Source organism: Sipha flava, unplaced genomic scaffold (assembly GCF_003268045.1).
Source record: "Sipha flava isolate LNK unplaced genomic scaffold, YSA_version1 176_pilon_pilon, whole genome shotgun sequence".
Taxonomy (NCBI): domain Eukaryota; kingdom Metazoa; phylum Arthropoda; class Insecta; order Hemiptera; family Aphididae; genus Sipha; species Sipha flava.
Window position 1 is genome coordinate 616,725 of NW_020272062.1, and position 24,173 is coordinate 640,897.

General features: G+C 28.5%; 3 protein-coding genes across 3 annotated transcripts; 1 reads left to right on the forward strand and 2 right to left on the reverse strand.

The window, feature by feature from the left end:
* The first annotated feature begins 88 nt into the window (after nucleotides 1–88).
* On the forward strand, nucleotides 89–9,006 carry LOC112680291 (transcription initiation factor TFIID subunit 4). Its single transcript, XM_025550331.1, has 14 exons — nucleotides 89–720; nucleotides 1,510–1,823; nucleotides 2,052–2,216; nucleotides 2,856–2,921; nucleotides 2,983–3,204; nucleotides 3,301–3,426; nucleotides 5,335–5,466; nucleotides 5,655–6,073; nucleotides 6,153–6,319; nucleotides 7,301–7,431; nucleotides 7,497–7,679; nucleotides 7,740–7,856; nucleotides 8,285–8,329; nucleotides 8,393–9,006. The coding sequence occupies exons 1-14, from the start codon at nucleotides 183–185 to the stop codon at nucleotides 8,504–8,506; spliced, it is 2,739 nt and encodes a 912-aa protein (XP_025406116.1). The 5' UTR covers nucleotides 89–182; the 3' UTR covers nucleotides 8,507–9,006.
* A 10,833-nt stretch (nucleotides 9,007–19,839) lies between these two features.
* On the reverse strand, nucleotides 19,840–21,482 carry LOC112680397 (craniofacial development protein 2-like). The gene is made up of 3 exons (XM_025550482.1): nucleotides 21,434–21,482; nucleotides 20,436–20,901; nucleotides 19,840–20,350 (listed from the first exon to the last, which is right to left on the reverse strand). The coding sequence occupies exons 1-3, from the start codon at nucleotides 21,480–21,482 to the stop codon at nucleotides 19,840–19,842; spliced, it is 1,026 nt and encodes a 341-aa protein (XP_025406267.1).
* Nucleotides 21,483–22,135: 653 nt separating this feature from the next.
* LOC112680398 lies at nucleotides 22,136–23,638 on the reverse strand. Its single transcript, XM_025550483.1, has 4 exons — nucleotides 23,521–23,638; nucleotides 23,083–23,277; nucleotides 22,902–23,008; nucleotides 22,136–22,465 (listed from the first exon to the last, which is right to left on the reverse strand). Exons 1-4 carry the CDS (start codon nucleotides 23,636–23,638, stop codon nucleotides 22,136–22,138), a joined length of 750 nt encoding a protein of 249 aa, XP_025406268.1.
* Between the last annotated feature and the right edge of the window lie 535 nt (nucleotides 23,639–24,173).

A 24,173-nucleotide genomic window follows, 5' to 3' on the forward strand; every position in this document is an offset into this window, starting at 1 on the left:
TTGCGTTACTGGTACGCGCGTGCGTGCATTAGTAGCGGCGAAAACGCGCGGGGGGGCGAAAGAGCGCGCGCGCTACGGACGTACGGGTACGCGCGCAGCGGTTGTGATGGTCGAGCGCGGAGTCGCGGGGTAACGTCGCGTGCGCATGCGCACATCAGTCTGCGATCTGAGTTGGTCAGAAAATGGCGTCAGTCAAGTTTCTGGAGGAAGTACTCAGTAAGGACGTGGACGAAAACGCGTTCAGTGCAATCGTGGTGTCGTTGGAAAGCGAGCTCGTCACCAACAGCACCAATACATCGGTTGTATCTGCCGGCAAAAGGAGTCACCCACTGACTGGTCACATCAGCAATGCAATCGCAGCTACCACGGCCGCGCCGCAAAAACAACAGCAGCACTTGGTCAACGGCACCCGGGCCGCCTCCTCGATGAACAAGTGCATATCCGCCTCCGTAACTTCCAACAATAACAACAGTTTAATGCCGGGTATAAGTCAACCAGATTTTGTTGGCCAACAACAACACCAGCACCAGCAACACCAGCAGCAGCAGCAGCAACAGCAACAGCATGTCGTCAACCCTACGTTGGCGCACAACTATGCAGCACCGCAACCCATAAAACTTCAAGATCAGGTCAAAGTGGTCTATTCCAATTCGGCCAATAACCGTAATTACGTTCCGGTTAACTCTCTGCCAAACGGCACTATCAATTCTACCAGTACAGGTTAGAGTTTGAAGAAAGTCAATTGTTGTCTGTGCACTTAAATTTAATATTAATCATTCAGATTCAGTGTTAAATCTTAAAATGTCAATTATCTACTTAATTTTAGTCAAATACTTGAAAATAACAGCTCAAAAATGTTGAATTTTAATTGTGTAGGTTATTCACAGTACCAAGTAGGACATCAACAACAAATTCAGATGTATAACCATTTTTGCTTACTTTATATAGAGTTTTTAAGAATTTTTATTATTTTTCACGTAACCTGTTGGTTTGAAATGCTCTTTTGATATTGTGATTATTCATATTACCAGTGTCCAGTTAATTATTGGGTAGTCTATGACCTAATTAAGATAAACCCACCTATGAAATAAAAAATAATTCACAATTTCTGATACATGAATAGTTTAGAAACAGGTATTCCATTTTTGTTTTAGTTTTAATTTTTACAGTTTCACTCTTATCAAATATATGAATTGCAATATTATGTATACAACTGTAATCAAGTTTTGGTAACTCACTATCTAAATCTGATTTTAATTGAGTTAAAATATACCTAAATAATTTTATCATTTCAATAGTTAGTATTTTTCATTATTTTAGTACTTATTTGAAATTTATTAATGTCTTAAGTAAATTTTAAACTTTTTTTCCAGAAGTTCAATAAATAAATAAAATATTTTTTGTTTTTTTTTATATTCATTGCTGAATTACAATTGTAACCTTAGGAACTATTGGAATTTTCTTCAAAAAATTATTTTATTTTATATTTTTAATGTGATTTTTTTATAGGTACTGGAACGGCTGTTGTTATTAAATCAACTACTCATCAACAGCAACAAAGTTCACCTCCAGTTTCTACTATGACTTTAACTGGACAAGTATCGTCCAATCAATCTCCAGTTACATCTAATGTCATAACTGTTTCTAAACAGGTAGCACAAGGTGTAGTTTCTGGTAATTCTCCTCAAACAATTTTGCCAGCAAATGTGCAAATACTGAATGTAAATGCATTAAGACCACAAAATTCACAAGGTGGAGTTAACAAAAATATGTCTCGAGTAATGATACCTCAAGTTGTTGGTGGTCGTCCCGGTGCACCAGGGGTAAGTTGAGATTAAAGAAAAATATTAGATAAATATATATCTAATACTGCTTGTTGTTAATTATAAACCTCATATACAAATTAAAAGTTTGACAATATATATTTCATTAAAAATTGTACATGCATTTATCTTCAAGAATTGTGCACAATATTACCAAATTATACATATTATCTAATGATTTATTTTTATATCGATTATATAATTAATGTTTTATAATGATTATTTTAGCTTACATTACAAACTCTTCAACAAGCTCAAGGTGGACACATATTATTAAAGACTGAAAATGGCCAGTATCAGTTATTACGAGTTGGCCCTGCACCTGGCCAAGGAACTGCTATAACTCAAAATAATGCAAACTTTAGAGTACAATCTGTTCCTGCAGTTGCAACTGTAAGTTCATACTAAACAATTATTTTAATGTTCTTAAATTAAATTAATTATTAAAAGATTCTTTTTCTTATAAAATATTAAAACTTCTTATTTTTATAGATAAGTATCAAACTTTTTATTTTTTAATACGCTATATACTTTTTAAATTGAAATATTATTTTAAATGGTTTTCATTAGTAATATAAGTTATATATTTGTTAACTTTATAAGTTTTTCTAACCTGTTACATACTACAGTTAAGTACCTGTTTATTAAAAATTTTAGTAAAGTTAATTTGTGACCTTATTGTAATGCCAAATTTTAATTAATATTGTAGTTTTGATTAGTATATAACAAGTTTAATTCATTTTTTAAGTTGATTAATTAGTATTTATATAGTTTTTAATTAAACAATTATTTAAATTAATTAACTTATTACTTTAGTTTACATTATAACATAACAAAATTATTTACTTTTCATATAAATGATTTATTATTCAGTTCAATCAGGCATTAATATTTACAAAATAAAAATATAAACTGGTCTTTCTAACTTATTTTTTAAATGGTTTGCTATAAATACTTTAGAACAAGTCTTAAATGAACTTATAGAGAAATTTATAAGTGCGTATAAAATTGAATGAAGGAATACAATTTCAGAGCAATGTTTCTATTGCTGGTACACCAACAACAACACCAACTCAAACAATAGTTCAACCTCAACAGGTATAGTTATTAAATTATATAATTAACCATTAAATTTAATTATTAAATATTTATTTTAAAGGCACATCAAAAAGTTCAACAAGATAACACCAAAGAAAAGTGCCGGAAATTTTTAGCCAATTTGCTTGAATTGTCAAGTAAAGAACCAAAACCTGTTGAAAGAAGTGTACGTACTCTTATACAAGAACTAGTTGATGCTAAGGTGGAGCCAGAGCAATTTTGTGATCGACTAGAAAAACTTTTAAATGCTTCACCACAGCCGTGCCTTATTGGTTTCCTCAAGGTATTAATATTCAAAAAAATACAAATATTTAATTGACATTTACTTTTAATTAAATATTGATGTTAAATTAAAAAAAAAAATAATTTTTGCCTACAGAAAAGCTTACCACTCTTGAGGCAATCACTTATGCTTAAAGAAATGGTGATTGACGGCATTCGACCACCATTACTTAGTGCTGTAACCCAACCCACTGTTGTTTTAGCTAATCAACAGCAAACAACGGTAAAAATTATTTAATTATTTGTTTTGTTTTATATATTTAAGATTGGTTTTTGTTAATTTTTATAAATTTCCATATGAAAAAAATAATGTATTCATATATATTATTTTATAAAATATAGTATTATGTTAAAATTGATTACATATTATAAACTTTATACTGTAGATTTAAAAAGTATAAATTATAATTATTAAAAATAATAAAATTAAATTCTTTTATAAAAAAACTTTAATGTATTTTTATCATATTTCGTTTTGTAAAATGTACTTATTAGTATTCTCAGTTATCCACACAGTTGTTTTACTAAAAAAAAATTATAGGATTCATGAAAAAAAATTTTGTTATTTTTTTTATAAATCCATATATGAAAATATTTTAATTATTACTAATTATTTCCATAAATTTCCTTTATTCCAGTTTTTACACATCACATTAAAACTATGAAGTACATTTTTATTTGAATTTAACATTAAAATATTATTTTTTGTTTTTCATTTAATTTTTTATTATATTTAATTTTTCTGTAGTATCAAATTATATAGTTCTTAGTAGTATATTAGTTTTGTATTTAGATGGTGCTTAATTAATAACTTTATTATCCATAGGTAATCCATACATAACAACTAATTCGTAACATAATATTAAATAAAATTTGATATTTTAAAATAATTTTTAATCTTAAATGTGGAATGCCACTTAAATGCCATTTATAATTGATAAAACAATGTAACTCAAAATATTGGTGAAAAAAAGATTTTTTTTTTTTAATATTCAGTAATTATTATGATATAGTGATACTATTATTTTTTTACTTAAATAAATAAGTACTTATACATTATTTAACTCATAATGTTTTTTCTAAAAGAAGTATCTTTTCAATAAAGCTTTAGGTATAAAATATTTTACAAATTTTGAATGTTAGGAGTGAACTTCAATGTTTTTAAAGTAAGTTATAGATTTAAATTAATAATACTCTCAGTAAAAGAATTTTGATAATCAAACGTCAAATATATTAGTATCATTTATGTTTATTATAATATGTTATTTAACTAAAACCCAGATATGAAGTAAAATGTTGGAAATATTGTAAATAAGATGGTCAAAAATTATACATTTGAATGAAGTATTTACCTAATTTTGTCCAACTTATATGAAAGTAATCATACTTGTCATTTTTTTTTAGTATTTATAATTGGTATAATAATAATGTGGACTGTATGTAGATTTTATTTTATTTCATAAATAAAATATAAAGACTACATGAAAGTATGGAAATCTTAAAAATAAATTAAATGTAAACTTTTATGTTTCTATAATATTATTTCCTTTATTTGTTTTATTTTTTATTTATAATTTCAATTTATAATTTAGCTCAACTAAATGTTGAGGATAATTAAAATATTTCTTAATTTGTAAACCAAATGTATAGTAAATTAATAAATGGCTATAAAAAAAATATATATAACTGATTTGAGGAAGGATAATTATTTGTGGACCCAAGTTTCTCTTTTTCCTGCCTCCTATTTATGTATATATAACTTATTTCTGATGTGTTTAATCATTATTGTATTATAAATATTGGAGTAATTACCTTTACCATTTGTTATATAAAATCCAAATAATTATGTGATCATAGGAATAAGCTCTGATCATTGTATATTAATTAGAACTTAATACTTCATAAAACTAAAGTGACTGTTTCGAATAGTATTATATAACCTATTATTATATATCTATTTTAATGTGTAAATAATTGTTCATAAAATTGTTAAAAGATTTATTATTTGCAAGAAATATAATTTTTGTTATAATAAATAGTTCATAACTGTCTTTTGCTGTCCATATAATATTTAACAATTCAGTATGTATTATTTAATGTATTATTTTAATCAACAATTAATTTTTGTTAGAATACACAAGTTATGGGAAATATCATAAATGCTGCATCAAATCAACAAACAGTTAGAATAATGACTACCCAACAACCAACCTTGACATCAGCAAGGTCTAATAATATGCAACATCAACATAGGATTGTTTCTGTAAGTTAATTCTATTGTATGAACAGTTTACCTATTATAATCTTTATTTTATTGAAAAGGCAAATATTTTTTGATTTTGTTGAATTTATAAATGTTATTTAGTTATCAGTTACTTAGATGAAATATGTATATGATTTAAATTATAGATTTATTCTTTATATTTTAAATTATTGAATTTGACTTTGCAGCAACAAGTCAGGGTACAAACTCCAACAGGCTTAACGGCTGTTAACAAAATGGGTTCAATTCGGATACAACCACCTGTTGCATCTCAAACTGGTACTCTTCCTCCACCACTTACATCAACCTCATCACCAAGACCCATGAGTGGTAGTCGACAAATGCTTGTTAAAGCAGTACCTATTAAGACACCTACTGGATCACATATAAAAATTAATACTACTTTAGCGTCTTCAACAGTGCAAACAAGTAGTATAACAATGCCTCAACCTCGAATACCACCATCACCAAACTTGATAAGTCAGCCAACAATGATAAACAAAGTTCTAACACCCATTACTAGTGTACCTTCAACAATTGTTGTTCCACCTAAACCTCCTTTGAAAGAAAAAGAAAAGAAATCGTTTTCATCATCAGCAGCATATGTGTAAGTTTAATTACTAAATGTTTGTGGTAATGTTATAATTTCAATTTATGTTAATTGTCAACATTTTTGTCTTCATTAGTGGAGACGATGACATAAATGATGTTGCTGCTATGGGTGGAGTTAACTTAGCTGAAGAAACCCAAAGAATATTAGGATCTACTGAATTTGTTGGAACACAAATTAGATCATGTAAAGATGAAATACTTTTACCTCAAAATCCATTAGTAGCAAAAATTAAGCAAATAGGTAATTTATAGTAAATTTTTTTTGTTTTTTCTTCCACTTAGTACAATACTTTAATGAATTATTATTATTGTATTGATCATAATCTTTAAATTGTTCAACCTTCAACTTAGTTTTAGTTTAAAATATTTATATATTTTTTCCATAAGTAAAACCCTAGATAATTGATATATATATATATATATATATAAAACAAATAAAAAGTGGTCTATTTCCTCTCTAAATTAAAGTAATAGTTTTAATATAAATGTTTAAGTGTTAATTTCGTTTTTATTTAAATATTCATGACTTACCTGCATTGGGACCTAAGATATTTCATCTATTATTCAAAAAATCTGCGTATAGTCCGTTCCAAAAGAGGCAACAAAGCGGTAACCAGTTTTCGTTAGGCGGTGCGTATCCCCCACCCGCGACTATTGTGTGCCACATTTTAATTATTGTGTTTACATCGTCTGCAATGATGAGAAATAGACTTCGTAATGTTCACTGTGTGAAACAAAGCCAGGTGGAAGAGGAAAAATGCGCAGAAAACCTGTCTTCTCTTTTGGAACGGAGTATATAGACTACAAATATTTGCACTATGTTTTAATACCAATATTTTAATTTTTACTGTTATATATTCTAATATTTATACAAATATACATAATGCGACATTATTTTATTCTACCTTATCAGTTAAATGTTTACTTAATGTATGCATGTCTAGTTTTATAATAATTCACTATTGTTTATTAAAAGATATTTTTGATTTTTTCTGTTATGTATAGAAAATTTACAAAACTCATAATATTAATTAATTTTTAATATTTAAATTAACTGATTATGATATTTATGTACAAGAAAATTTACTATTATTTTTAACTGATATTTTGATACTTTTATTTTAAATGAAGAGGATAGTAGTTTTAAATTATTTTATAGCATGATTAATATTTTTTATTATATTTATATATATATAAATTATGCATATCATTTTTTTTGTAGTCAATAGGGAAGGTTTAGAAGATGCTGCTGCTGATGTTCCAGCATTAGTATCTCATGCACTTGCTGAACGTTTAAAAGACCTTTTAGAAAAATTTGCTGTTGTTGCTGAGCATCGTTTAGATTTTAACAAAGTAATACTTCCATAAATAGCTAATTTATCACTGTTAATATTTTTAAAAAAATAATTTTTGTTAAGGCGGATAAGCGTTATGAAATTACCAGAAATGTTCGAGGTCAAATCAAATGTCTTGAAGAAATTGATAAGGTCGAGCGTAAAAAACAAGATGAAATGGAACGTGAACTCTTGATACGAGCAGCTAAAAGTAGATCTAAAAATGAAGATCCAGAACAAGCAAAATTAAAAGCTAAAGCCAAAGAGGTATTTTTAATGAGGATAATTTTATTGATAAGTACATGGTAACTATATTTTCATTTTTAGATGCAAAGGGTTGAAATGGAAGAACTACGACAAAGAGAAGCTAATCTCACTGCTTTAAATGCAATAGGACCTAGGAAAAAACCTAAATTAGAACCTGGATTAAGTCCTAGTTTACAGGTTAGCTATATATTTGAAACTAAAATAATGGTTAAAATGTTAAGTCTCATATTTTTAAATATAAAAGTTTTTTTATATTATTGGCATTTAAAACTTAATTATTCAACTTTTATTTGATAATTTCCACAATAGTAAGTTTAAATAGAATTATTTTATGGAAATTAATTATTTGACCAGTGTATTTTTCATAGATACCAAAAGTAATATTTATCATAATTATATATTGTACATTGTTATTATAATTTAAAACTAAATACATTAAAAAGTGGGTTTGACTTAAAACACTAGCTTTCTAACCATAATGAAATTTTTTCAAATAATTTAATCAATAACAAAAGTGCTTTTCAGTCACATAAATAAAAACTTATTTCTATATATTTATTTATTAACAAATCCAAAATAATTAATTGTTTTTATTTTATTTTCAGAACCAAAATTCTAGTATTAGTACAAACTTAACAAATAGACAAACAGTAAGTACCTTATAATAATTTATTAAACAGTTTTTTCATTAAAAAATTTCTTTGTTTCAACAGATACCTAGACAAAGGATAAAACGTGTTACAATGCGAGATACCCTTTTTGTACTTGAACAAGAAAAGGATATTCGTAGAAAGTCAAATTTCATGTTCAAACCATTTTTGAAATGATATATCGTAAAATTGTCATTGTAGCCGTTCCTTGTTGAAGCAGCTGGCTAGTCATATTGACTATGTTTTCTGCCACATTGTCGAACTAATTCAAATCATTATTGAATACCATTTTAGACTTATTTAATCATCTGCAAAATTGTTAATTTTTGTTGTATAATTATTTTTTTCAATTTTCTGTTAATTTTATTTTTTTTTTGTTAATTGAAACATTATAACAAGATGGAGGTTATGGACCATGTTCATGTTAAACATAAATTGACTGCAGAGAAAAAACTTATGCGATGTATCAAATATGGCATTCATCAAGCCTATGTTAAAGATAATGTATTTTTTTATTGTAAATAACACTAATGTATTTTTTAGAGCATGTATGTTAAAAAAAAATATTTTGTTTATGTAAAAAAGAAGTTACTCATTCTTTTTCTGTAAGTTATGCCCTGATATAAGTGAGCACTCATTATATTATTTTGTATAATGTATATATTTTTTTATTATAATCAATAAAGTTAATAGGGTTCAGTGATTTTCACACAAAAAAAAAAAAAAACAAATTTTATTTCAATAATATGTTTTTTTCATTAAAATATTTTATTTTACCAATTATAAGCGTACAATTTGAAAATTGTTTACTAAACTAATCTTTAGTTCAGACAATTGTTTGCAAATAAGATTCAATTATTATGTGATTAATATGAAAGTAAGTAGATGTTTCGTATATTTAGTATGAATTATTAATTAACAATCGTATATTTAAATTGTTTGAAATTGGTTCTTTTAAATTATTTATTGCTAAAGGAAGACTAAATTACTGTAGGGTTGTAATTTATAATATTGGTAGTAGTTACTGATAATACAAATAATCAACAATAGTTGTCACCAGTGCTCGATTTAGCAAAATTAAAAAAGGGACTGTTTACTTTAAAAAAAGAACGTAACTAAAACTTGTTAAGCATTATAACTAGGGAACGGATTTATATGTAAATGCATATTTTTATTAAAACGAGATATTTAAGATACGATAAGAAATGTTCACGATTTAAATCATTCCTATTAATATGATTCTACTTTTATTTTACATATTTTTTCATTTCACGTCTTCTTCGTACGAAAATACAAGAAATTTCAAATTTAGATCCAGTAACTTCTATCGCTATTAGAAAAGCTCAAAATATTATGCAAAATGAAACATTGAAAACTAATTTAATTTTCATCTCGGTGAATTTTAGTTTTATTGCACATACATTTACAAAATTAGAAAAAAAATATGTCCTTAAATGATAGTATGCAAACTGTCGAATCAACGATTGAAAAATGAAAACTCGTAAGCAAATCAATAGGAGATGCTGTTACAGAAAAAAATTCCAGGCTATATTGATTTTAAATCAATCAATGACATAATGAGTGGCAGACACCCTTCTAAAAATTTAGAATTATCGCCTTCTGATATTATGTGCCTAAAATATGCTTCAATCAACCGATGTAGGCTGTGGAACGATCATTTAGCCGTTTTAAAAATATTTTCAAATCTAATAGGCGACATATAATATTTGATAATTTAAAAGATATTGTAATAATTCAATGCAACAAATCATTTTGATGATTTAATAATTATAATTTTTTTTTTTTTAATTAAATTTTTTTCCTACATATTTGGATGTTTTTAGCACATATATTATAAATTATACTTACATATATGTACATGTTTCTGTATTTTTATTACATATTAATCAACAATAATAGTATAGGGACGTTTAAATTTCTGAAAATTAGTTGTGGTACTACGTCAAGTAGAGGGTTTCGGGTCCGGACCCTCCATTGAAATTTCTACATACCTACTTAACGGTTTAATAGTAACTAGTATAATAATAGTATATAGTTTTTTTTTTATTTCCCATTATCTTCAATATACAAAGTTTATATGTTAGGTATATAATATACCTATAATGTATAAACCATACTATAGTATATTACAGTAATTTGTTGGTATTGAGTTAAACTATAATTATAATTAAAGAACAGATCAAATAAAAATGTTGGACCCCCACATAAAAAATTCCTGGGTACGCTCCTGTACTGCGCCCCTTCTCAATTTGAGCCTTGTTTGTCACTTATTACTTGAAATATGTCTTCAATATTTGTTCAACTAAGTTAAATTTTTTTTTGTTCTATTGTTCTTGTTTGATTTATGAATAGGTAATTTTGTATTGTTTTTTTTAACTAATATTAGTATCTTCAAAATAAAGTTTATTGAAACTGATAATAATTTCCAAGTTATTATCTCTCAAACATTGAAAAACTGTTTTTATTGATGAAATTAATGTTAATTTTCAGCCATTTCTGCATTTATTATAATATTAGATTCCAATTAAAACCCGATATACAGTCAACTCGCGATATAACGAATTTCAAGGGACCGAGCAAAAAGTACGTTATATCGAAATTCATTATATCATAAGCATAGATCAATAAAATTTGTTTAAACGATATTTAAAAGAAAATTTAAATTTTATTAGATTTTTTATAATAACATACCGACATACAATATTAGATTATTATTAAATATTTTATTAGATACATTCATACATTTTTGTTTATTACATACATACTTCTTTTTTTTTTTTAAAAAAAAATTAGTTTTTTTTTTTGTGTGTGTGTATCCATTTGCGCTTATATGATTAATAGTGATGTCCAAATTTAGAATATTACAAAATACATTGCCGTCAATATCATGTTTTTGTAAACAATTTAAAACGGCGCAACAACCTAATTTTGCTACACTCGAGCTTACGGGGGCTCTTCGTCACCAGTTTTATTCAAAATCTCATCATTATTGAAAACTTTACAGGTAGCCAAATCTTTGTGGATAGCAACAAATTTATGTTTATATTTAATAAAATTTACATTTAACAGACGTGTATCATATAAACGATGTATGAACATTTTATCTCATAATAATAGCCGAAATAAACTCGTAAGACGTGGAATATCAATCTTCAAAATTGTAAAAATTCGTTAGGTACATTGCGTGAACTTTAGCCAAAAAATCTTCGTTATATCAAGGGAACCAAAATACATTTAATTTTTCGTTATATCTCGAGATTTTCAAGGGTCCGACAGTTTTATACGTTTTATTGAGGTTTTTTGTTGTATCGAACTTCGTTAAACCGCGAGTTGACTGTAGGTATTTGGTTGTATTTGTGGCATATTTAGGTAATATTAAAAATTAAAAGCCATCATATAATAATGGGACCCTTTAAATACTTTGGGTGGGTCGTCCTAAGGCCGGACACATATTTGGGTGGATTAGGCACACTCTGGCTCTTCCTTAGTTACGTGCCTGATTTAATTGTAATTACTATAGATTATATGAATCTGAAAAAAAAAAAACAGGAGTACCACATTTGAACTTAGGGGTGCTAAAAACCAGTGGCGCACAAAGGATTTTTTTCAGGGAGAGGGGGGGGTGTCATGGTAAAAATATAACAAATTTTACAATTAATAAAATTATGCAAATCTTTAATACATTTTGACCTAAATAATAGCATTGATAATAGAATAGACTTTTCTAAAATTAATGATACTAGGTATTCAATACTAACTCTTCATATTTCAAACTTGTAAAATTTGTAAATTTTAACCTAGACATCGGAGAAAATTTCGGCCCCCCCCTTGCGTGCGCCACTGCTAAAAACCCTATTGCGTCTTCTAGTTGCGCATATGGGTAAGTCTTGAACAACTACTGAACTTACTACCAAATGAAAATTTCAATTTGTTTTTTCTGTTTTTTAGTCACCAAAACTATATCCGTAAGTTACTTCCCTTACATAGTAAGGTTGTTGGAAAAAACTAAAGATGAACATTTCAAATTCATAAAAAAAAATTTGATGTACCTAGTCATAAATGTATACGAGTACATTATATTAAACACAGGTAGTTCTATCTCTGTATTCCGTAACAGTGACTATATTATTTTCATTTCACTTTAGGAATTGAGTTTTTAAATTATTGTAAATGTCTAAAATTTAAACTTTTAATGCATTGTTTTTGTTATCTATTGTTTATTAAGTATATTATTAATAGTTAGGTAATACTTAATTTTCAGTTTTAAATTTAGTTTAATTCAATTTTAGTTGATTCTATATTTGTATTATTTATTTTATTTACATAAGTATATCGTATTATTTCGTGAATTGTTTTTATTATTATTTTTTTAACAAATTACATGAAACATAAACATAGGTGAACATAAGAAGTATAAATTATACCAGTGGTTTTCAAACTTTATTTGGGTCACGCATCCTCAAAAAAAAAAAAAATTATTTGTGTACCCAATAAAACTTTTTTCATTATTTAAATATAAGTTAACTATTGACAATCCAAAAATAAATATAAGGTAGTGAAATTTACAATATAAATATTTGGCTAGCACCTCCTAAAGGAGCGTGCCTAATACGGCCATTTAACAGACGGCAAGGAATAACGACTCGGAGCCGATACGGACTTGTTAACGTCCAGCAAGAGCAGATACGGTATCATCGGTTTTAGATATCTACCTACCCATTAATTTAATCAGTACGCTTTTTTAAGTACGGGTCATATCGTAAAATTTCTATTTGTCCGAAAATAAAATTAATAAATTAATAAATATTCATATTTTATTATAATTTTACTTTTTTTTTTATATGTTTATTTTATTTTAAAAAGTTATAACGAGCCACATATGGTCACGGGTTCGGTATCACTGATCTACAGGCTGCTCCTCGTCGCAATAACCACATAACTCTCGTTTTCCTTGAAAGTATGAAGTTCTTGGTTGACCTCTAATTATTTTTCCTAAGATCTTACCTTCAAAGATATTCCTTATATTTAATATACAGGCAGTTTTTTTGCCGAAATACAACCTATATATTAATGGCCAAGTACCTAGTAAATAAGTGTAAAAAACAGTTAGAGACGCAACACATTTAACAGTATTTCACTAACCTCTATGAAATATCAAATATTTAAGAGTTGTACATTTTGATTGATATTAGTTACGCATTGTTGAGTCTTAAACATTTTGATTTGTAGCTTATCTCTCTAATAAATTTGGCATTTCCATAAATTGATCTTAGTAATAAACTAAAATATAAGCTGTTATGCTTTTAACTGTTATTTTTGATGTTCTGATATGAATTCATACACATTTTAATTCTAACCATGACACTAGAGCAGAGATTCCCAACCTTTTTACTTAACGGCACACTTGATCATTTTAAAAATTTCCACAGCACACTTAAATAAATAATAATGAATATACATAATATCATAATTATATATAATGTACTATAAAATAATTATATTAATATAATATATATAATACAAATTTAATTTGACATTTGAGACTGGTGTTTTTTACATAATTCCTCTATTACGGGTGAAACAGTTGAAACGATACAAACTGTTAAAGGATAATCAATGTCACCATTCCACGTAAATCCAAAACATAAATAATTATCAACATATTTACATTTAATTTTTAAATTTAAACTTTTATCACTTATTAAAGCTGATTGTTTAATATTAATTTCAATATTTAAATTGTTGTAATTTACACTAACATCACTGTCATCTGTTAATTTATGTTTTTTTAAACATCTATCCATTTTTAAATTTAACTTACAATATTTCTTGATCAAAATACCTATACAGTATATTGCTTAACAAATTACACGCGCTCAATTTTCATTATAATGAGTACCGGCTATGTTTTCATGTAGTAATTTTAGTATGTGGTAAAAGTCAACGCAACTGCTTGTAATACCCGTATCGGGTAGTATAGGATCCCATATAATATTATAAACGTTTTATCAGGACATTTTATCATTTTTTTATTTTCAAGGGAATTTTGAAGTCAATGCTATCATAAATAAAAATTATAATTTTTATTATCATATTTAGTTATGCTTAAAAAATTATAAAATTACAAAAATTATACGGCACACCTGAATAATTTCGCGGCACATTTATGTGCCGCGGCACAGCGGTTGAGAATCCCTGCATTAGAGGATAGTGGTGTATTTAGGAATTTCTTGTAGGGGGGTTCAGCTAATTTTTAAAACAAATTTGATTGAGGGATTCTTCTCCTCTCTTCCTTAGTATAATACTTAAAAAAAAAATTAATTTATTACAACACATTATATTGAGGCCATGGAGGGGGCGAAACTAATTTTTCTTCAATACAAACTTAAAAATAATTTATAGTTCATTATAGAGGCGTACCCAAAGGAGGGACTCGGGTCCGGACCCCCCATTGAAATTTCTACATATTCAATGGTTTAATAGTACATAGTGTATTTTAATTTCCCATTATCTTCAATATAAAAAGTTTATAGATTATATAATATACCTATAATGTATAAACCATGTTTAATTTATACTGATTTTTTAATATTATTTATTATTGTTAATTTAATAATGTATTTTTTTATAACATCTTACTACCAAATAAAAATTGATTTCAAATTATAGTACCTACCTATTATAGTAAACCTTTGTGAAGAATATGTGTAATGTGTGTATAACTATTGTGACTATTACTATAGTTATGAATTGTAATTTTTTGGTATTGAATTAAACTATAATTATAATTAGAGAACAGATAAAATAAAAATTTTGGATATTCCCTAAAATATTCCTGGGTACGCCCCTGGTTCATTACCTACAGCTCATGTTCCTGTTGTTCATTCGAGTGAATAAATAAAAATACAAGTACCAAATTGAATCAAATATTTATTTAAAAATTTATTTAAAACCTACTGCGTATAAAATAAATAATAATAATGACAACACAAATAGTTCTTATATTAAAATTGTACCTTTAGCCTGAATCCTATATGAAAAAAAAAAACAAATAATTATCGTTGTAATAGTACCTATTAATTTATTTTTATAAACTTTAAAAAACAATTAAGATATGTAACTTAATTTAACAAATATCTAAGTAGAAAACATAAGGTTGGTAATTAATCAAATAATAAATTCCAAATTTCCTTTTTTTTCATTTTGGCAAATTTGTTGATTGTTTCATCAATGGATACAATAATATTTTTATGCACATGCAGCAAAGTCAAATCTGTTAGTCTATGCTGGCCTATTCTTGATCTTAATCATGTTTTCAATTTATAAAAATGTATTTTTGGCCAATATTTTCAAGTTAAAGAATATGGAAACAAATATTGTCAGTTATAATTAGGGACCGGATTTATATGCACAAAAAATCCTCAAAATATGCTTCTAAAAATGCTGTAATATGCTATAAAATATGTATTTATTTTTAAATATATACTTAAATATTCAATTAAATTGTTGTTTAAAATTATGTACGAATATGTGAAACGTATTATAAATGTAAAAATAATCATTAATTAATATGGTATTAAAAAAAGTATAAAAAAGATTTTAAAATATTTTGTCGTCTTTGTCGCCATTTAACATTCTTTATCTTCAATCTATAAAGTATAAATACCCACATTAATAAAAAGTGAAAACAAAAATTGAATTCATATTTTACCTTATTGCAATGGATGATATGAGTATATAATCTTATCTTTGGAAATAACGACCGGTCGCAATTTTATTGATATTATGTGGTTGTGATCGTAAAAAATACGACGAAAACGAATATATGTGCTATTAATAATAATATGCACTATACAACTACCAAATATGCATCGAATATGCATTTAATAGGTAAAAACGTTGAAATATGCAAAATATGCAAAATAAAATTAGTGTTATTTTAATAAGAAAAATCTCAATCGGGGAAAATGCTCATCAGATTTCAAAAAGCTTATTCCAATACATACAAGGTCTAATCAAAAAGTATCAACTTTTAAAAAAAAAAAAAAAATATTTATTAGATAAAGTTATTTACATTCAATCTCCTTCAAAGTATGCTCCTTCTGAGTCCACACATGTTCTCCAACGTTCCTGCCATTTTTTGAAAACACCTGTGGAAGTCATTTTTAGAAACTCTTCGTAGCTCTTCCGTCGCATTTTTTTTTTATTTCATCTACATCTTGAAAACGTTTATCCTTAAGTGCCATTTTTATTTTTGGGAATAAAAAAAATCACATGGAGCTACCCTTCACGTTCATCACTTTCAACAGTTGTTCTACCCTCTTTAAATCGTTTAAACCATTCAAAAACGCGAGCACGGGACATGGTTTCATCTCAATAAGCTAATAATAACATTTGGTAGGTTTCAGTAGCCGTTTTTCCCAGTTTATGGCAAAATTTAATGCACACTCGTTGTTCTGTATTTTCGCTCATTATGAAATCCGACGGGATGTAAAAACACAATTGACTTAATCGCATCTAGAAGCCGACTGAGACAATTTTAATCTAATCTATGTCTAATATATTTTCCCAACATATAAAGTTAGATTAATATAGCACGTGCAAGTTCATACTCAAACCGGTTTACGATTAATCGTATCAGTCTCGATAATTTTTGATTAGACCTTGTATATGCATTAGCATATAAATTCGGTTCCTAGTTATAACGATTATTATTAGGGTTAGGGGCTTCTTGCTCTAATAAATACAAAAATATACAATATGCATAAATGCACCAAAAAAAGACTAACTAGTAAATATATGGTAAAAAAAATGTTACTTTAAATTACTTTGTATTATCTGATAAATACCTCGATTATGGTTGTAAATATCTATAACCGTGGCAATATCCGTGGAAGATAATACTACTGTTCGTTCCAGAACCAAAAATGTTATGATATAAGAAGATAAACAAAAATTGATACCCGTAACCAAATTGACATATTGAATTTATTATTATATTATAATGATAGACTAGTAATTTATATTCCTAAATATTACATTACATTACATTATATAACAAATACATTACATTTTTTTAAATAAATCAATGTATTATATTAAAAAAAATACGAGCCATGGAGGGGACAATGCCCCCTTCGGCCCCTCAAATACGCCCTTGTTTGTAAATAAAATACATGTATTAAATAAAAAAAAAATATAGTTTTCTGTTTTCACAGGGCGCCTACTCCGCCTAATTGGTAATCCGGCACTGATTGTGGATAATATTGAATATTTTGGTGAGGGAGTGAAGGTTTATAGAGTAGTCAAGTGCTTACTCTAACTACCCCATGCTCACGCTTATGGATATATGGTAACTCTATGATCATTTAACACTTTTAAACCATGCATTTTTTTTTATTGATTAGAATATACTTAATTAAAACCATTTTTATAAAATAAACATATTAGAGCAATGTTTCTTAATTTTTTTTGGATCTTAAAATCACTTTTAAGTTTACTTGCACATTCCATTTGAATGAAAATCTCTGTAAAACAGTGTGACTTGTGAACAAATTAATTTTCAAGAAACTACGTATTTAAAAGTAACATTATATTATATTATATTAAAATAAACAACCTTTTCTTTTTCTTCAGGTGCCTATCCGGTTTCAAATGTTAGCATTCTAGTAATGCTCTCTCTGTTGATTGCATTGCGAAACAACTCTGATGAGCTCTTTCAAAACGATTCCCTTAGATTATGAAGCCATAATTTTATTCTTTTTCTAAATATTTTCTCTTGCAAAATGAATTGGAGTGTTGAATACTTACTCTCAATTCCGCGTTATATTTTATAGGTATTGAAGCTTTCTTATCTTTATGGTGTTTACTAGCTTAGTGTCCTTGTTCATTTTTCTAAGAACTTCAACGTTTGTAATCCGAACTGTTCACGATATTTTCAGTATTCTTCTATACAGGTGCATGTAAACTCCGCCAGAAAAAAAAACAGGTAAAATTGGATTCATGTAAATTCCGCCAGTGAAGAAAATCAAGTAGTTGTATAAAATTAATATAATAGATTACAAGATTATTAAAAAAAAATTATAGTATGATATCATATCACATCGTTCATATTAAATATTTAAATCATAATAAAAATATCATAATGAATAATCGTTATAACTAATAAAATAAAATCATATTTTTCATAATAATAATTAAAAATTCTCCTCATTAAATATTTGAATCACAGTAAAAAAAAAAATCATAATAAATAACCGTTATACCTAATAATTCAAAAATATATAGTTATGTCATATATGTAAACTAAAATGATGTGATTCTCCTTCTTCTTCTTCCTTGGTTTTGACCATTCAAGACCATACCTCTAGATAAACATACTGCCACCTATCTCTATCCTCTGCTACTTCCTGCCAATGACTCTCCGGCTCCACTGTTTCAGCGTCTTTCTTAACGCAATCATCTCATCTTAAACGCGGTCTTCCAAGAGGTCTCCTTCCTACTGGGTTTTCCTCTATTACTCTTCTTATTAATGAGTCATGCTTTCTCCAGACATGTCTTGCCCAAACTAGCCTCCTTTTTTTTATCTCTCAGTATATCCGGTCGCTGAAAAAGGGATTGTAGTTTATCATTGTGTAAATAGAGTCATATGCTTTCTTGAAGTCCACAAATAATATATACGCGTCTTTATTGAACTCCCACATTTTTTGAAGAATCTGCCTAATTACAAATATTTGATCTGTTGTCGATCTGTTTGGTCTGAAACCTCCTTGGTAATCCCCTATTATTTCTTCCGCAATCGGTAGTATTCTATCAAATAAGCAATATGCAAGAATTTTTTAGGTTACGTTTAATAGTGCAATTCCCTTATAATTGCATATCTGGGGGTCATTATTTTTGTGGATAGGGTATACTAGCGTAGTATTCCACTCCTCCGGGAGTCTTTCCTTCTGCCATACCATTTCAATAACACTATGTATTCTTGATACTGTTTCCTCATTTAATTTTTTTAATATTTCTCCCTGAATCCCATCTTCTCCGGGAGATTTTTGGTTTTTTAACCTTAATATTTGTTGTTTATTTCATTTCTAGTAGGAGGTAGACATTTGCAATCGTTGGTTTCTACTAGTTCCCATTCAAAAGTTTCTTCTGGATTTTCGCAGTTGAGCAGTTGGCCAAAATATTGCGTCCATTTTTCCAATATATCTTACTGTCCTGTTGTCAGTGAACCATCTTCATTTTTCAAGAACTTATTATGTTTTTTGTATCCTCCTCTTATACTGTTTATTTTTTGGTACAACTGTCTCGTTCTATTCATTCTAGAATCTACTTTTGCTTCTTCCAATAAATTCCGAGTATATTTTCGTTTTTAATTTCTAAATACTCTACTTGTGCTTTTCTGACATTCTTTATACGCAATTTCTTTTTCTATATTATGTTAGTCATTGAGCCACTGGTTTCTAGCTTCTTTTCTCCGATTTAGAGCATTTTCACACATATCGTTGAACCATGGTTTTCTTACAGTTTTTTAATTTTCCGATTTCTGACTCTATCACTACCTTTATAGTAACTTTAATTTTCTTCCATTTTGCATCATTTGAGTTATTTATACCTGTATCTATCCTTCTGATTTTTTCCGACATCAGATACTTGAATCTTTTACGTGTATTCACATTGTTTAGTTTAGCTGTGTCATATTTGTCTACCACTGTTCCTTTTTTCCGAGTAACCTTTTTTATTTTGACTTTAATTTTTCTTTTAACCAGATAGTGATCCGAATCACCATCGGCTTTTCTCATCGTTCTTATGTCTTGAATACAGTTTTTGAATCTTGCGCTTACTAGGATATGGTCGATTTGAATAACATACCTTCCATCAGGTGACATCCATGTTCCCTTATAAATATTTTTATGTGGAATCATTGTACTTTTCGCTGCAAGATCATTTCCAATCACAAAATCGATAAGTCTTAATCCATTATCATTTGTAGTTTCGTGGAAGCTGTGATTACCAATTATTGGTCTGAATACAGCCTCTTTACCAATTTTTGTATTTAGGTCACCTAAGATTATTTTTTTTTCTGTACTGAGGTAATGCATTTAATGTTAAGTCCAAGCACACATAAAAATCATCCTTCTCTTCTTGCGGCTTGTCTTCGGAAGGCGCATGCACATTTATGAAAGTTATGTCGAAGAAATGCGCTTTCATTGTCAACAATGAGATTCTTGGATTGATATCTTCGAATTCTCTTATATTTGGTATTAAGCTTTTGTGTAACGCAAAACCAGTTCCAACCTGGCGTTGATCATTAGATTTACCATAAAGTATTGTTGTTTCTTGTATATCTATCGTTCCAGTATCATCCCATCTAATTTCTTGTAGAGCCACTATTTTTAACTTGTATTTCTTGATTTTTTTAACAATGTTTTGGGCCGCTCCAGGTTTGAAAAGAATACGTACGTTCCATGTCCCAAACAATAAGCTATGTTTTTGATTTCCAGTCTTATTATCCAAAGCTCCATGTATCCGAGCATGTTTATGTTTATTAGATCCTGAACAGAAAACTGATGAAAATGATGTGATACAATTTGTAAATATTCTAAGTCTTGTATCACTCCATTAATGTACCTATTTACTTAAGATATACCATTTAGTTTTATTTAAGTATGGGTTTGAAATTCGGTAAAAACTTTACTAAAAATATGAACATTCGATTGACTTTTATAAAATGAATTTCATAGATGATTATGAAAGGATCCACATGCAAAACTCAAAAAAAAAACTGACAGCAATTACATATACTCATTACGGGTAAGAAAAAAAAACTGGTGGCGTTTACATTAGATCTTTTATTACTTATTTATCTTAACCGATATTCTGACGGAGTTTACAATAGCCCTTCTATACAGCTATAACTCAAATGCATTTATTTATTTTTTTTAAAGGCATCATTCAGTGTCTACGATTTCACACTGTAGAGCAGCACAGAGAACATAGCATCTTATGTGTCTCATTTTTGTTTTAAGAAAAAACTTATGACTTTTGAAGAAAGCACTCATTTTTTAAATGTTGTCCTAGCTTTACCTTTACGGCTCTTTATTTCTTGAGTTTTTTTCCAATTTTCATTTATCATGGTGCCTAAGTAACTATATTGTTTCACACTTAATTATATATATATAAATATGCCTTTCTAAAATCCACAAATAATACGTGTACATCTTTGTCGAATTCTAAGCGTTTTTGGATAGTTTGTCTTAGAATGAAAATTTGGTCAGTTGTGAATCTATTGGGCCTAAACCCACCTTGATAGTCACTTATTATATTTTCAGCTCTGGGTACTACTCTGTCTAGTAAACAATATGTTAAGACTTTATATGTCGTATCTTACAAAGCAATACCTCTGTAAATACTGCATTTTTGCGGGTCTCCTTTTTTATAAATAGGACAAATCAAAGATGCACCCCAGTCTTTCGATAGATGTTTCTCAGACCTTATATTTTCGATGATATCATGTATTCTATTTATTACCACCTCATTCAGATTTTTTAGAATTTCTCCCTGAATTCCATTTTCTCCTGGTGTTTTATTGTTTTTTAGTCTATTTAGTTGATTTATTATTTATATTCTACTAGGAGGTGGGCATTCAACGTCGTTAAAGTTTGATGTTATCCACGTAAATATTTCAGATGGGTTCTCACAGTTAAGCAATTGGTTAAAATACTTTCTCCATTTTTCTAGAATTTTGTCTTGTTCCGTAATTATAGAGCCATCGTCATTTTTTAAGAATCATTCATGTTTTTTATACCCAGTCCAAATTGAATTAATCTTCTGATGCAGTTCACGATTTTTGTTAACTCTGTGGTTGGTCTCGGCTTCCCACAATATATCTTTCGTGAATTTACGTTTTTCAAATCTAAATATATTATTTGCATCTTTTTGGCGTTCTTTATAAGTAGATTCCTTCTCTCTATTGGAGGGGTCATTGATCCATTGTAATCTAGCGTCTTTCCTTCTGTTAAGTGTCTCCTCACAAGAAGTGTTGAACCAAGTTTCTTCACTTTTTTTTTGTTTACCTATCGTCGTATCTGTAACTACTTTTAAGGTTTCCTTAATTGTCTTCCATTTGCAATCTATTGTAACTAATTGATTAATTGTATGTTAGACATTGCTTCATCCATCCATTGTTTGAAAAAATTCACATATAGTTTTGTTAGCATTTAAATTAAATAAACGCTCGGTCAGGAATATAGGTGTATATTAAACAGAATATAACTATATATATATATATATATATATATATATATAAAAAATAAAAAGAATAATAAGTTGATCAGCGTCGGTTGCTGCGGAACGGTCACAAATACATCTGATCACTCGACTGATTCGGGAAAAAGTGAAAATGCCGACCCGCACGCCGTGCTCGGCGTGCCGGAGCAAAAAGGGGGGAAGGGCTGTGGTACGGTGTAACCAATCTGGGCCACACAGTGCCACGGCCTTTACTATAATTAAATATATTAACATTAACCGCTAACAGTTTTATTTATTTACTTACTTTATAACTGTTCACAATTGCACCTTTTTTAACTGCCAATTTTTTAAGTTTCACGTTTAGCTTTCCTTTTACCAGGTAGTGGTCTGAATCACAGTCAGCTCCTCTGACTGTTTTGACATCATGTATATAGTTTTTAATCTTGTGTTAATTATGACATGGTCTATTTGATTGGTATATCTACCATTAGGCGCTTTCCAAGTACCCTTGTAGATATCTTTGCGTGGGAACATTGTACTTTTCACAAAAAGTCCACCACCACTTGCAAAGTCAATAAGCCTAAGTCCGTTCTCACTAGTTATGTCATGCATGCTATGATTACCAATGGTTGCTCTGAATATGTTTTCCGTTCCCAATTTGGCATTAAAATAGCCTAAGACTATCCTAATCCTATTACCAGGGGTTTCATTTAGGATTTGTTTCAGATTCTCATACAATTCGTCCTTTTCCTATGGTGATTTTTCCTCCGTAGGTGCGTGACCATTCAGAAAAGTGATATCAAAATATTGCCCTTTAATTGTCAATGTTGATATCCAAGGGTTAGTACTTTTAAATTCTGTTACCAAAGAGACTATACTTTTGCGTACCTCAAAACCCGTTCCAAATTATCTTCGATCATTACATTCTCCGTAGAATATAGTCGGGTCTTGAAGATCCAAGGTACCTTTGTCGTTCCATCTAAGCTCCTGCAAGCCTAGCCAGGTTTCCGTTTTCCAATCTTGTTTTTCATTGCTCCACATGTCCGAGGCAAGTTTATTATTGTATCCTGAACAAGGTTGTTAAGAAAGGCATACGACTCTATCCACAGAGAAAGTTTTTTAAACATTCTCAAAGATTTCAAATTCCCCAAGAAAATTATTAATCTCATTGGAGCCAGTCTCAATCATACTGATTACAGGTCAAGATAGGTAACGTAACATCACAACCTACAAGAATAACGACAGGACTTCGGCAAGGGAATGCTCTGTCTCCAGTGCTGTTTAATTTAGTACTAGAGAGGGTAATACGCGAGATGAACATTTCAGAGGGAGTTATATTAGGACAGATCACAATTGGAATGCTAGCATATGCGGATGATGTCGCTCTCCTTGGTGAAGATCTAGATATGATAAAGAGATTAGGAAACAAACTAATAAATACGGCAAAAAAAAGTGGGCCTAACCGTCAATGAGGAAAAAACAGAGTACCTTGTTGCTAGCCGAAGAAATAGAAATGGCGGTCTAGAATAATATATCAAAATTGATGAGCTCAAGTTCAAAAGAGCGTCACAATTTA

What these genes read in the sequence shown, in the direction of transcription:
- LOC112680291 (XM_025550331.1), top strand. Translation starts at nt 183, where the DNA reads ATGGCGTCAGTCAAGTTTCTGGAGGAAGTACTCAGTAAGGACGTGGAC. An exon ending in TATCAATTCTACCAGTACAG is followed by an intron (nt 721 to 1,509) that starts GTTAGAGTTTGA and finishes ATTTTTTTATAG; the next exon opens with GTACTGGAACGGCTGTTGTT. An exon ending in AGCAAAAATTAAGCAAATAG is followed by an intron (nt 6,320 to 7,300) that starts GTAATTTATAGT and finishes TTTTTTTTGTAG; the next exon opens with TCAATAGGGAAGGTTTAGAA.
- LOC112680398 (XM_025550483.1), bottom strand. Translation starts at nt 23,638, where the DNA reads ATGTGGAGCAATGAAAAACAAGATTGGAAAACGGAAACCTGGCTAGGC. An exon ending in GACTATATTCTACGGAGAAT is followed by an intron (nt 23,278 to 23,520) that starts GTAATGATCGAA and finishes GGATTAGGATAG; the next exon opens with TCTTAGGCTATTTTAATGCC. An exon ending in TACTTGGAAAGCGCCTAATG is followed by an intron (nt 23,009 to 23,082) that starts GTAGATATACCA and finishes ATGTCAAAACAG; the next exon opens with TCAGAGGAGCTGACTGTGAT.
- LOC112680397 (XM_025550482.1), bottom strand. Translation starts at nt 21,482, where the DNA reads ATGATAAATGAAAATTGGAAAAAAACTCAAGAAATAAAGAGCCGTAAA. An exon ending in AGAAATAAAGAGCCGTAAAG is followed by an intron (nt 20,902 to 21,433) that starts GTAAAGCTAGGA and finishes TTTTCTGTTCAG; the next exon opens with GATCTAATAAACATAAACAT. An exon ending in ACATTAAATGCATTACCTCA is followed by an intron (nt 20,351 to 20,435) that starts GTACAGAAAAAA and finishes TGGTAATCACAG; the next exon opens with CTTCCACGAAACTACAAATG.